At 64.9% G+C, this 14,583-nt stretch overlaps 1 protein-coding gene across 13 annotated transcripts in view; it reads right to left on the reverse strand.

Annotated features, from left to right (window-relative positions):
• Bahcc1 (BAH domain and coiled-coil containing 1) overlaps positions 1-14,583 on the reverse strand; it is a 59,080-nt gene that overhangs the window by 27,260 nt on the left and 17,237 nt on the right. For 11 of the 13 annotated variants that reach the window (XM_078041446.1, XM_078041450.1, XM_078041444.1 and 8 more), the window contains exon 3: positions 4,947-5,126. The exons of 1 other annotated variant lie outside the window; for it this stretch is intronic. In XM_078041446.1, coding sequence (XP_077897572.1) covers positions 4,947-5,126 — 180 coding nt within the window. Of the gene's footprint in view, positions 1-4,054; positions 4,188-4,946; positions 5,127-14,583 lie in introns of those variants that run through there. One more of the 13 variants, XM_078041449.1, reaches the window with a different exon arrangement.

Raw genomic sequence — 14,583 nt, forward strand, 5'->3', positions numbered from 1 at the left:
GAGCTGCTGGTTGAGGCCCAGGGCTTCCCTCCCCGAGCTGTCCTCCCTTGAGGCTGCAGCCGCTGCCGTCTCCCCAGAGGAATGGTGGCAAGCCTGCCGCCCCCGCCACCTTGGAGTCCCCGGCCATCTTGGGGAAGGAGCCTGGAGGGGCAGTGGAGGTGTCCCCAAGGTCACCTATCCTGACCTGTCTGCTCCTGCACTGCTGCGAGGCCAGAGCCCAGTCCCGGGACACAGAGGCCCAGGGGAGAAGGGGCTGAAGGACAGAAGGGCAGGAGGGCAGCTGGGGAAGGCAGGTGCGGTGGCTTGGGGTCGGGGCCCCTGCTGACCACCCAGAAGGGGCAGGTGGGCCTGGGGGAGCCTGGGCGATGGCCCCTGTTTCTTGTGACTTGGCAGGGTCTTTCTGTCACTCAGGATTCTGCCACCTGCTTCAGTGTCCCACGCTACCTCAGTGCTGGCCCTCTCCCAGCGACCTCCCACCTACTCCAGGTCACGGTGTGCGTCCCTGCAGTCTGTTCCACGACAGGGGTCAGGAGGGGGCGAGGCTGTCCTCAGAGGCAGCACAGCTGACCAGCAGGAGGGCTGGGGCGGCGAGCCTGCAGGCTGCTGGCCATCCACTCGTTGGCGCCTGCAGATGGCCCTGGAGCAGCTCCTCCCCAGGTCCCCCTGCCCAGCTGGTCAGACCCCCAGGAGACGTCAAAGTCCAGCCTCTGGTGTTGGGGGGCCGCCTGAGACCCCTTGGGGTTGGAGCACCTGCTCCTGGGCTGCTGGGGCTGAGAGGAACGGTCAGCGCCAGGGGAAGGAGCCAGGCTGGCATGGTTGGGCACCTCAGGCCCGAGAGCAGCGCAGGCCAGCTGGGTTGGCCGGGCTGGGGTCCGGGGCCACCACTTAGGCTGGGGAGGGAACTGAGAATCCTCAAAGATCAGAGCCAAGAGCAACCCGGGTGAGGGCCCCCAAACTCTGAGCAGCATCCTGGACGGCAGCTCCGCCACCCGCCTTCCACTCCGCCTCACACCTGGGACCTGCTGGCCAGCGCGCACCGTACAGGGGCACTGCTGGGGAGACCCTCCCTCAGACTCCAGGATACCAACCCAGGGAGACACCCCACAAACGACAGCCACCACAAGAGGGAAGGATGGCACTGCCGCGGGCCCTGGCTGCGTGTCCAGCCGTCTGAATGGCTGTTCCGACCCCTGGGTCCACAGAGGGAGACTGAGACTTTGGTCCAATGTGTCCCCGGGCTGTGAAGACCCCTCTCTTAAACATCTGCTCTGCAAGGGGCCCTGAGACCGTGTGGCCGCCCAGGTGTGGGCAGGGGCCATGGGTGGGCTTCCTGGCCCCAGAGCCACCTCCACACAGACCAGAGACGGGGCCAAGACTCGGGCTCTGGGACCAGACACCAGGAGGGGCTGCAGCCACGGCGGGGGTCTGGAGGCGGCTCCCCGTGCCCCTCTACCCTCGCTCTCCCCAGAGCTCCCAGTGGCCACCTTCCCCAACTGGCCAGGCCCTCCCTGTGGGCATGGGCTGGGGTTGGAGGGACAAGGAGGGGCTGGGGCCAGGGGACATTCTCACATGGAGGAAGCCAGCCAGAGAGGAAGGCTGCCCCGGAGAAGGGCCCAGCAGGGGCAGCCACCAGTGTGCCCGTCCAGGGGCGGGCGAGGGGCCACAGGAAACTCGGGCCCACCAAGGTGGGAGGACATGGGTGGACCTCTGTCTCTCTCAAAGACATGCTCTGGAACCCACTCACTCCCCAAGTCCTGGCAAGTCCTGAGGCCTCAGAGGGGACAGAGGGGACAGAGGGACAGCTGGCAGGATGCAGGAGGCTGTGGGATCCGGAACAACGGGGCATGCTCGTGGGCTTCTGCCTGTGGCCCCTGCCTCCGCTGGAACCTGGCCAGGCGCCTGTGGAGAAGGGGCCACTAGGGCAGGGGTGGCTCTGACCAAGAGGCAGACAGCCAGCACTGGCATGTGCCCATGGCCCCCTCCAGGTGGCACGAGAGACCGAGAGTGGCCTGGTGTAGAGCTCCTTGGTTCCTGCCCCCAGCACCCCCAGGAACAGAATCTCCTTTCATCGCCCGTGGGTGGTCCCAGGCAGGCGGCGGGCAGGGCGGGAGGGACTCACTGACAATAGGGCCAGCTGTGCTGCACCCACACCCGCTCTGACCCGCCCAGCACAGGCGGGGGACAGGGCTCGCCCCTGCCTCCGGCCAGTTCCGCTACCCACCCCACCCCGTGCCCAGAGCCGTCCACCTCTGTGAAAACCCTGGTCTTGGGTGATCTGTGGGGCTAGGAGGCCTGGGGGCTGAACCAGCGGGCTCTGCCCCAGGCCAGATGTTCTGGGGCGGCTCCTTCAACCACGGGGTGTCTCCCTGCACCCCCAGCTGTTCCAGGGACACAGGAAGCCCCGGCCCCCGCTCTAGCAGCTGCCCTGCAGATGGCATGGGGGGGGGTCTTCCGGCTGGCTGAGGGCCCCCCCGGCCTACAGTAGGGGGCACCTGAGGCTACCTCCCAGAGTCCCACTTGCCTGGCCCTCCCTGGCCTTCCTGCTCTTGACAGAGACCCCAGGGCCAGAGAGGGCAGGAAGAACTGTTTGCCAGCACCTGCTCCCTGCCTGTCCTGGGGGTCATGGAAGGAAGTGGGGGCCAGGCCAGGCCTCAGAGTAGACCGCCCAGGCAGCCCACTGTGCTGGCCAGGCCCTGCTCTTCGGCAGAGTCGCGTGCCCCCTGCCCGCCTTGCCCCCCGCCCTCCTGAACACACACGGCTGAGAAACAGGCCCCGGCACGCGGGAGCCAGCTGGCACCCAGTCAAACTAGCAGCCAGGCGTGCCGCCAGGGCAGCCAGCCAGACTGCCCCTCGCTGGCCCCGCCCGCCGGCCTCGGCCTCCCAGAGCAGCTCACAGCCGCCTGCACCACGTGGCTCTGGGGGAGCAGAGGGCAGGGGAACCCCCACCGGGAGGGGATCCCGGGGCTGGGAGCTTCGCTGAAGGCAGAAGGGGGACATGGAGAGGGCAGACCAAGGCACGGCCTGGAAGGTCTACGTAAGATCCCCGGGTGACCAGGACTCTCTCCTGTCCTGTTCTCAAGTAGAACCCGGCAGGACGACTGCCTACCCCACGCCAGTCTGCAGCACTGCCTGGTGCCCTGGAGCACGGGGGCAGCTCGGGGGCAGCTCGGGGCACACCCTGCTTCTCCTGGTGTGAACCCACCCCAGCTCACCCTGACCATGCTGATGGTGGAGACGGAACCTTAGAGGCAGCGTGGGGGGACCCCTCCGCTGGCAGAGGGGGGCTGCTGGTCTGAGACAGAGCCTTCTTGGTGTGCTGCTGAGGATGGGCCCACGGCGGGGCTGAGTGTGGGGGTTTGCCCGGCAGCCCCAGCCTCAGCCGTTGGCACAGGGGAAGTGAGCGCGGCCGTTGTGGGCGCCATCTGAAGGCTGTACCCACCCCGCTCTGAGCACCTCCAGGGACAGAAGGGGGCTCAGGACAGGTGGTGCTACCCACCAACGGCCTCCCTGCTGGTAGGGTTCCCAGGGGTGGGATGGAGAGGAAGCGGAGCACCTGCCCCGAGTGCAGGGCCTGGGTGGGCTGCCCCACTCCTGGGCCAGGGGATGCTGTTGGTGTGGGGAGGGGAAACACTGGACAGGGAGTGCCCACGTGCCTCAGTGGCCCTGGTTCTGTTGAGGGGTCCCTGCCTGCTCCCTCTCTCACCCTTTTCCCTCCCACAGACATCCTGGGAGGTGGATGCTGTGGCCAGGAGGTGCCCAGCAGACAAAAAAGCCTGGAAGGCGAGGGGTGGGTGGGGTGGGGGGCTGGGATGAATGATGCCTGCAGCGTCTGGGCCTCCGCCTGGCCAGGGAGTCTGCTGGGATAGCCAGGGCTGGAAGCAGGAGTGCCGGTGAGGTTTGGCCAAGGACATGATTGTGCCCACTTGGTCCTCAGGACCCCTCTGGCCTCTCCTCCACCCGAGAAGGGAGCTGCTCCTTATCGCCTGCCCAACATGTGCACTCCGAGCGGCGCCTAAAGCCCAGATTATTTTAACAACTGTCCCTCACTCGTCACCTGTCCTGTTTGGAAAACAGCCCCTTTCTTGTCGCACAAAGAGAGGTCTCTCTGGCTTCCAGCAGTGCCGGGCGCTAATCTCCCTGCCTGGAACACAGGCGGGCGGCGGCGCGATGTGTGGGTCCGCAGCGCTCTGTAAACACGAGGCCCGAGCGCAGCAGTCATTGAGTTACGGCAGTGCCCGTGCCAGGAGCAAGAGCCCTGCGTGCCCGCTGCCAACTGCAATTACCTCCCGCGTGCCAGCCAGGGGGCTTAACCCTTCCCATGCTGCGGCGGAAGGCACGGCTGAGTGGACACCAAGTGCTCCTGGGTGGGGGACGGTGGGGCCCGGGCCACTGCACAACAAGGTGTGAGGCAGACCCTGGGGAGCGAGGTCAGGCACACCCCACCTGGGAAAGGCCTCAGGAGCCCCGGGGTCCTCCCAGGCCTCCAGGGGCCCTCCCGCCAGCAGAGTGAGAGCCACAGGTACTCACCAGGCACCGACTGCAGGCCCAGAGCCGGGAGGCTGCGGCCTGGAAGGGGCTCTGTCCTCAGCAGGGCCCCGGGTGGCAGCCTGTGCCTGCTGACAACTCTCTCCTCCCTGCCCCTCCCTCCCAGCTGGCACATCTGGAGCCCACACCTCCGCAAGTCTGAGGAGTGGGTGTAGCCACGGCGGAGGGCACAGCCCGGTCCAGCCGCCCAGCTGCCGTGCACATTTCCTCAGCTCTGGAGCCTCCCTGGCCAGCCCCCACCTCTCCCTCTCTGCCCATCTGGAACACACATCTGGCCAGGACCGGTGCCTAGCAGGGCCACCCCCCTTTCCAACCAATTACCACCTCCCCAAGGGGCTTCCTTGGCGGGAGGCAGCCTCCACCAGCCGGGCTCCCGGGTGCTGCTGGGGCCCAGGACTTACCCTCATGGGAGTGAGAGAACCAGACCTGGGCCGGGGCGGGGTGGGAGCCTCGGTAGGCCTGCTCGGAGGGGGCGGAGGGGGCGCCGCCAGGGTGCGCGGCAGCTGCGGAGCCCAGGCTGCTGGTGAGGAAGCTGCCCATGAAAGAGGAGGCCGGAGAATGCCCCATCAGACGGCTGCTGGCTGTGGACACAGAGGCAGAGTGAGTCTGGGCAGTGGTTCCAGGTGCGCTCTGGGCAGGGCAGGGCAGGGCAGCACCACCCAGGACCCTCCTCCACGGGCCCTCCTCAGGCCCCAAGACCCCCCGGGCTTGTCTTCTATATCCAAATCAGAGGAGGAACGCCCCTCAAGGGCCCCGACATCTCCTGGGTTCCTCAGCCTCCCTGTCCTCGGGGGCCCTAGGACTGACACCCTCCTGGGACTGGAAAGCCTTTGCTGCTGATCCCAGCACCACCGGTGTCACCAACAAGAACCCCTGCACCACCAACCACCACCACCACCACTCTACCTGCACACCACCACCACCATAAACAACCACACCACCACCACCGTCACCACCAACCACGCCACTTCCACCAACACCACCAACACCACCACCTCCACCACTCTACCTGCACACCACCACCACCATAAACAACCACACCACCACCAACCACGCCACCTCCACCACCACCACTTCTACCTCCACACCACCACCACCATAAACAACCACACCACCACCAACCACGCCATCTCCACCACCGTCACCACCAACCACGCCACCTCCACCACCGTCACCACCAACCACGTCACCTCCACCACCAACACCAACACCACCACCTCCACCACTGTCACCACTACCACCTCCACACCACCACCCATACCACCTCCACCACCACCACCAACCACGCCACCTCCACCACCAACCACACCACCTCCACCACTGTCACCACTACCACCACTACCACCTCCACCAGTGTCACCACTACCACCTCCACCAGTGTCACCAACAAGAACCCCTGCACCACCAACCACCACCACCACCACTTCTCCCTCCACACCACCACCACCATAAACAACCACACCACCACCAATCACACCACCACCACCACCACCACTTCTACCTCCACACCACCACCACCATAAACAACCACACTATTTCCACCAGTGTCACCAACAAGAACCCCTGCACCACCAACCACCACCACCACTCTACCTCCACACCACCACTCATACCACCTCCACCACCACCACCAACCACGCCACTTCCACCACCACCACCACCACCAACCACGCCACCTCCACCACCACCACCAACCACGCCACCTCCACCACCACCACCAGCACCACCACCAACCACGCCACCTCCACCACTGTCACTACCAACCACGTCACCTCCACCACCAACCACACCACCTCCACCACTGTCATCACCAACCACGCCACCTCCACCAACACCACCAACACCACCACCAACCACGCCACCTCCACCACTGTCACCACCAACACCACCACCAACCACGCCACCTCCACCACCACCAACAACCATGCCACCTCCACCACCACCACCAACCACGCCACCTCCACCACCACCACCAACCACGCCACCTCCACCACCACCACCAACCACGCCACCTCCACCACACCACTAACCACACTACTTCCACCACTGTCACCACCACCAACCACACCACCTCCACCACCACCAATAATGACCACACCACCTCCACCACCACCACCAACCACACCTCCTCCACCACAGTCACCAACAACAACCATACCTCCTCCACGACCACCAACCACACCACCTCCAAGAACCATACCACCTCCTCCACCACCACCAACAACCACACCTCCTCTACCAACAACCACACCACCTCCACCAATAACAACCACATCACCTCCACCAACAACAACCACCACACCACCTCCACCAACAACAACCACACCACCTCTACTACCAACAACAACCACACCACCTCCACCACCACCCATAACGACCACACCTCCTCCACCATCATCTCTAACATCATCATCACCAACCACACCACCTCCACCACCACCACTTACATAACCACATACCACCACCGTCAATCACCCCTCCACCACTCCACCACCACCATCACTGGCCAGGTGCTGGGTAGAGTGCACTGAGCACTCAGGGCCTATGGGGAATAAGCTGCCCTGCAGGCCTTCCTAGATGTTCCCAGGCCACAGCAGTGGGCATCCCAAGGATCTCCACTGCGGATGCACCTGGCAGAAGGCTTTTGTCCATTCCTCTGCGGAAGGGCTCAGGTAATGCACTGGGACAAGCTCAGTAGGGGCCCAGGCAAAGTCCTCAGGCCAGCCCTGGGGGCACAGAGGTCTCCACCCTCTCATGGGCAGCAGGGCCTTTCTCCAAAGTGGGGGTCTTTATCCTTCTCCTCAGTCCAGTTAACTGACTAGTTAGACAGGGGTGTCCCAGTCCCAGGGGAGCAAGGGGAGTAACTGTGACACCTGGAAGATGGAGGTGGGGAGGGAAGAGAGAGGACAGAACTCTATGGGTCAGCTCTTAATGTCCCCTGAGGGCTGCTCAGGGTCAAGCCCTGGCCAGGCTGGCATGGAGCATCAGACAGCATTTGTCTGGGCTTAGGCAGTGGCCAGAGGCTTCCTGGGCCCGGCCAGCACTTGGCATGGCCCTGGGAAGCTGGGAGCTCTGCAGATGGAGAACCACCGCTGGCCCTGGGCCAGCTTCCAGAGTGCACCTGCCAGCCTGCAGCGTCCCTGCCCCTGGTCACCAGTGACCCTACTCCCTCTGTCCAAGTCCGGCGGCCAGGACGAGGCTGAGTCTCCCTGGTCGTCTCTCTCGGCTGCTGCTCCCGCACACACACAACACACATGCAGAGAGTGCTCTGCAAGCAGGAACACTCGGTGGGTGGTCTAGGCTGCAGCCCCCACCCCGGCAGGGTACCCTGGCACCTTGCCACCTCTGTCCCTGGGCAGCGAGCCTGGCTTGAGCTGTCCCAGGATTGAGAGGGGCGTGAGGTGGAGGGTAGGCCCTGGCAGAGTTGCAGGGACTCTGGGCACTGGGAGGTGGCAGGCCGGCCCAAGGTGAGTCAGGGCAGCTGCTTCCCGCCCAGGAGGCAGGGGAGTTGGTGAATTGGTGATGCCTCATCCCGCCTGGCTTGGTCTCGGGAGCTTCCCAGACACAGGGTGACTCAGCAGGGAGGCAGCCGGGCCAGGAGAGAGGGTGCCCCACGGGACCCTGGCTCTGTGCTTCTCCAGCTCCCCGCCCAGGGCAGCCCAGCAGCTGAGGGGCCTCTCCCAGTCACAGCCTCCGAGGAAGGGTCTGTGAACGTGGGTGGGGAGGGGGCTTCTGAGTGCAGAGAGGAAGAGCAGGCCCTAGGTGCCTGGGAGCCAGGGACTTCCCAGACCACAGGCCTGGGATGGCCAGGGGCCCCAGCCAGACCACAGGCGTGTCCAGCCAGGGGAGGGGACTCAGGGCTGGGAAGGGAAGTGTGGCCTCCCTGCCCTGCTCCAGGGACCCTGGGGGGGCATGCCTGTTGGATGAGTGTGGCCGCCCAGCTGCAGCGCTCTGCCCCGCCCAGGCCCGCCCCAAGTCCCCCGGGCCTTCCCACCCCCGGCCCTCCCAGGGAAGCCCCGCCCACCCCTTCCTCCCCAGGATGGTGGGAAGCCACCGAGTCCAAAAGTCAGGTCTGGAGAAAAAATCGCTCCAGGACCTGGGCCTGGGAACCCTGCACCTTGAGCTCTCCCACACTTCAGGCAGGCAGGGGGCGGACAGAGTCCCCCAGGGCTTCGACCTAGGGAAACTGAGGCACAGCAGTGCTCTCCCCAGGCTCTGAGGGGCACAGGAAACAAACCAACTGCCCACAGCCCCAGGGGCCATCCGGTGGGCCTGCTCAGGAGGGCTGGGCCCCCAAGCCAGAGTCCAGGAGTGGAGTCTCATCATGTCTGCACCCAGGAGATGGATCTGGGTCCTGGGAGGGGCTCTTGCTAACCCTCTGTTCCTGTGCCACCCAGGAGGGGGTCCCACTGCTGGGGGACCTTGGGGGACAGCCCTGCAGGCCCACCAGCCCTCCACCCGGGCTCCACGAGGGAGGGAACATGCCAGGGACAGGCTGCAGATGGCTGCATGTCACTTCCTGCTATGGCAGGAGACCCACAGGGAGCCCCTGGAGACTAGGTGCCCCCGTGCTCCACACCAGCCTGTCTCCCAACTTGGGGACCCTCTAGGGGAGTCTCTTTACAACTGGCTTCTGTGAACCCATTAAGGCAGGGAGCCCTGCCCCAGAACCTGGTGGCTGAGGGGTGGTGCCAGGCGGGGCCATCTGTGGGGGACCAGCACTCCTTTCTCCTCTTCCTGCTGAGGAAGGCTGGTCCCCTGTCCCCACCACACAGCGGGCTCCATTTCACTAGAGTAGGTTCAAGAATGAGGCACAAGAAAGGAGCCACCGAGACCCACTGCCCTCCGCTTGAGGGTTTCTGGGACCCACTCTCCAGTGTCACAGCAGGTGTCCCTGCGCCCCAATCCCAGGCACAGGCAACCTTGGCACTGAGTCTGCTGTCAGAGCCTCAGAAGTCCCCACACAGAGCCTGTCCCCGGGAGACCTGGCCCATGAGGGCGGCCACTGCCAAGGGCTCTCACTGCCCAGCCAGCAGGCCCACACCTCAGGACACCTGGACAGGAGCACCCAGCCCTGCCGGTCCCCTCCACCCACACTGGCCCTCTCTGACAGGGTGATGTCCCACTGCCCTGGGCCTGCGAGCAGATTCTGCAGCCCTACCAGATGGGCACTCTCCTGGTGGGCAGCAAGCCCCCTTAGGGTGGGGACAAGGACTGCTGGCTCCATATGACTGCCCAGCCCCTGGGCAGCCTGGGACAGGGCATCTGCACCCGTATTGTCACCTCTAGCTTTAAGAACTTGGGTGGTGGCAGCATGCCCAACCAGCAGAGCCAGGGGCTGCCACCTCCCCAGCCCCCTCCTCCTGGTCAGGGGCCAACCCCATACAGAGCCGGTGCAGGGGCTGCCTGGGAGCCTGGTGCGCGGGGCCTGGCCAGGGCCAGAGCTTGGGCCAACTCTGGCCGGGAACTGGGCTGAAGGCTCCTTCCTGTCGGCCAAATCCTTGCCGACCGAGTGCGGTCCAGGAGGGGACGGCCAGAGCCCTATGCAGTGGAAAGGACTGAGGGGCTGAGCTCCTCTGGCCAGGACCCAGGACCCGGCGCCCATGGTGTCGACACCTCCTGCCGACTCAGGGCCACCAGGTCCCAGATCCCACGTCACCACAGGACTGATAAGGGAGCAGGACCCGGGTGTGAGCCAGGTTAAGTGGACCTGTGTCCTCCAGGAGGTGTCCTGGCCCACTGAGTCTGCCCAGGGCCACTGCCTTGGGTTCTCCCTCACTCATCACAGAGGTCACGCAGGGGGCTCTCCCCAGAAGGGGAGGCCACCGAGGCAGCCATCTGTGCAACACATCAGCCCCACCAAGTGACCCTACTGCCCAGCTCGCAGCCCTGGTTACGAGGCAGGCTCCGCTGCCCGCTCCAGCCACCTCGGCTCTGCCCAGGACACCATGGAGGCCTGGCCCGGGCGCCAGGCTGGCTGAGAGAACGGCTCCAGAAGCCAGCAAGCCGGAGGGCCGGCTGACCGGCCTGGGCCCCATACCTGGAGGCCCTGCTGTCCCAGACCCCAGGCAAGCCCACCTGCACGGGAGACAGGTCCCACCTGGACCCTGGCTACTGCCAGCAACAGGAGGGCTGGGAGAACCGCAGGGCAGAGCGGGGCTGGGGTCCCTGGGCAGCCCGGGAATCTCCATGACCCTTCCGCCAGGCCCTAGACCAGAGGCCCACTGTGTGGAGCAGCTGCCCACAGGAGGTGGCCACAGCAGCAGCAGCTGAGCCAGAGGCGCCCCACGTGGCCCCGCAGGACTGGTGGGGGCCAGGCCTTCCTCCCGCCCACCTGCTTGCCAAGCCCATGGGCCCAGCCGAGGTGGCCAACAGAGGCTGGGTGGCTGGAGGGTGCAGGTGGGGCTCCCGCCTGGGAGCCAGGTGCCAGCCCAGAGCCCCCAGGTCGGCCTCCTGGGTCAGACTGGTTGTCCAGAGCCCTGCCCAGGGGCCTGTGGGGACCCAGCCACCAAGCAGGGCAGGGGCTTTGCCTGTCCAGGGGGCCCTTCTGCCAGGCTGCTGGCTCCGCAGGCAGATGGGTGGGGCCGAGCTCCAGGACAAGCTCTTGCTCTGAGTTCCGTGAGCCACTGACACAGCACCCTCCTTTCTGGAAACTGTGAAATGGGTTGTAAAAAAAAAAAAAAAACACGCGCTCACTGAGATGGCGGCAGCTCCTGAGAAGCAAGTCCCTTCCCAGGCTCTCTAGCTCCTGTTGCTTCCGGAAGCCCAGCTGACGGGCTGCTGGCAAGGGCCTTCCTGGCTCTGTGTCTGGCGGCTGCACCCGCCACCAGCGCCAGCTCCCACCCTCCCTCTCACACCCGCGCAGGCTCCCCTCTCCCCCCAGCGCCAGCTCCCGCCCTCCCTCCCTCTCACACCGCGCAGGCTCCCCTCTCCCCCCAGCCTCCCCATCTCTCTGAAAGGTTGTTCAGGCCCTGGGGACACCCAGCTCTGTCAGACCCAGGGGAGCTGTCCCTAGTTCTCCCAGGGGACACCAGGAGCCACGAGAGACTGGAGGTGTGGCAGCCCGGATGAGTGGCACTGAAAGTGCCAAGCGCCTCGGGGAGCAGAGGGGGAGAGGAGGAAGGACAGACACCCCTCGCCCTGCCCCACATTCCTCTCATTCCAGGGGATGGAGGGAGGACTTCCACGTGGGGCCTCCTCCTGGACACTGAATGTAGGGGGAAAGGCTAGGTCCAGCCGGCTCGGAGGCCGGGGGCGGCATCTGACCATCTGGCTGCCCAGGAGGAGGGGGAGAGGCCACAGGTGAGGCCAGGCCCTGGTGGAAGGGCCACTCTGACCCTCACCTCAGACCAGGAAACTGGAGGCTGCTGTGGGGGAGGCCGGGGAGGCCGTGACACATATCAGGCCAGGAGAGCATGTGCATGGGCCTTGAATCCCAGGGACAGCCCAGGGACACCCCGACACCACCAGAGCCCACTAGCAGCCCTAGCACAAGACCCCATGGGGAGTGTGTGCTGTAGGAGTAGGCAGGGCCAGGGTGGCACGGGCTGGTCTGAGCCAATCAGGAGGCTGAGGCAGGAGGATTGCAAGCTCGAAGCCAGCCTGGGCAACTGAGTGAAACCCTGTCACAAAAATAAGTAAATAAAAAGGACAGGGTGTAGTTCCGTGGTAGAGCGCCCCTGGTTCAATCCCCAGCACCAAATAAAACAAAGCAAATAAAAATCCCATCCCTGGGGCTGGGGATGTGGCTCAAGCAGTAACGCGCCCGCCTGGCACGCGTGTGGCGCTGGGCTGTCCTCAGCACCACTAAATTAAAAAATAAAGATGTTGGGTCCGCCGAAAACTGAAAAATAAATATTTTTAAAATCCCATCCCTGGGCAGGAACTGTGTGTGGACTCTCATGGAGTGTGTCTCAAGAGTGCACGCTTGTCTCTGGGTGTGTCTGTGACTAGGTGTATGTGCATGGCTCTAAGGTGTGCAACAGGCTCTGGCTGGACACACAGCTAGGGCCTGAGGCCATGGGTGCAAGCCTTAGCTGACTCCACTCTTGGGCATGAGGGCACGTGGGCTGGGCAGGTTCTTGAAGAAGCTACTGCCCAAGGGTCAGGCCTCCACCAGAATAATCCCCTTACTGGCTGGGCGAGCACTGGCAAGGCTCCTGGCCGTCTGCCCCCCTGTCCACCTGCAATGGGGGCAGGTCCAGGCCCACTCCTGTCTCAAGTCTACCCCAGCTTGCAGCCCAAGACCCCAGCCCTGCCTGCCTGAGGGCCAGCGCCCCAGCCCTGCCTCTCAGCCACCTCTCTGGGCAGGAAGTGGCCTCTGGTGTCTGGTGTATTCTGGAGAGCTGGCCGGGTGGCCCCTGGCCCATCTCCCCTCCCACATGGAAAGCAGGATGGGCCTTCCCCAGAATGAAAGCCCTCTCAGGCCCCCATAGGGGCAGGCTTGGTGGGACCCATGAACCCTCCATCTCTGGGCAGTCCCACCCTGAGTCTACGCCACAGCCACAGGTGTCAGTCCACGCAGCAGTGCTCAACCCGCATCTGGCTGCACTGAGCCACTGCTGCCACCACAGCCACCCTCCCCAGCTCCCTACAGGTGGCCGGAGGAGGGAGGCTGAGCAGAGCCCAGGGAGGGAGGAACAGGAGAGGGAGGGAGGCGGGAGGCAGGAAGGCCTGGAACAGCGGGTGGGGGTGGGGAGGCCAAGAATGTGGACCAGTGGGCGTGGGACACGGGTGGGCGGAGGACACAGCCGTCACTGGGAAGCCCCTCCGTCGGCCCAGGACACCCTCCAAACTCCCCCTGGCCCAAAGGAAGCCCCTCTCAGCCACAATAGGAAAGCCCTGTGGTTGCTGGGCCACTCAGCCCAGCCAGCGTGGAAATGACCGGAGGCAACGATGACAGGGGACAGGCCAACCACCTCTGCCCAGAACTAATAAAAGAAAAGGAAAATCACATCGACGCCTGGTTCTTATTAAAAGAGTAAATTTAGCTTTTGGCGAGGGTAGGGGAGCAGGGGGGCCAAGGCTACCCACTGGGGCGGCCCTGGATGCCCTCCACCTTCCAGAGTGACTCAGAGTGTCCCCAGGGCGGGTAGGTGGGGCACAGGGGCCGCCTGTCTTCTCTTCCTTGGTCATCCCGTCCTTGTGTCCCTTGCTCCCTCCCCTGAGCAGGCAGGTGTGGGAAGGTGGCGGGGGCGGGTCAGCCCCTTCCCAAGACCCACCCCCACAGCTGGGCAAGCACCCTACAGGCCAGTGCACACACTGTCCTTCCCACTGCCCAGAGGAGGGCCAGCAGCTGGGTGTGGGCCATGCCAACCAGACGCCAGGTCCCACCTGCATCAGGAACACCTGTGCACACGCACACGCACACGCCGGGCACCCCACCAGGCACACCCAGGCTCGCGGACTCACAGATACACAAGTGTGGGCTCACACATGCCCGGTGCAGGTCCCCTCAGAGACCGGCTGGAGGCTCTGGTGCAGCTGTGGGCACCCACAACACTCTCTTGCACGCATAGGACGTTCCATCTGTCAGACGGACCACCCACAGCGCACGGACCCCCGCCCCCAGCCCACTGTGGGGATGTTGGCCACACTCAGTGGAGGACCAGAGCCTGGGCAGCCTGAGGAGTCAAGAAAGTGGAGACAGGTGCAGGCCAGGGGCCACCTGGGGGCGGGCTCCCTGCCCTCCTCAGTGCCCTCCTTGCAGGTCCATGCAGCCTGGCCTGCCTGAAGGTGTGGGGCCTGCAGTCCTTCCTCACAGGCCTAGCACCTGGACTGCAATCACGGCCAGCGCTGGGCTTTGTGATGGCTCTGAGGGCAGTCATGCTCCAGACCCCGGGTACACAAGCAGCTCCTCCCCCACCGACCCCACCTGGGGTACCCCCCTGGGCCATGACCCCAGAGCAGCCCCCTGGCCCAGGCCTCCTTGGTGGTCACCCAGCCTGGCCACACAGGCACCCGCGGGACAGACCCTGGCTTGGGTCTGCTGCGCTCATGGTAGGCACCATTCCCAGGAGGGGGTCAGCTGCCACCCTG

This window comes from Ictidomys tridecemlineatus, chromosome 3 (genome assembly GCF_052094955.1).
Source record: "Ictidomys tridecemlineatus isolate mIctTri1 chromosome 3, mIctTri1.hap1, whole genome shotgun sequence".
NCBI lineage: Eukaryota > Metazoa > Chordata > Mammalia > Rodentia > Sciuridae > Ictidomys > Ictidomys tridecemlineatus.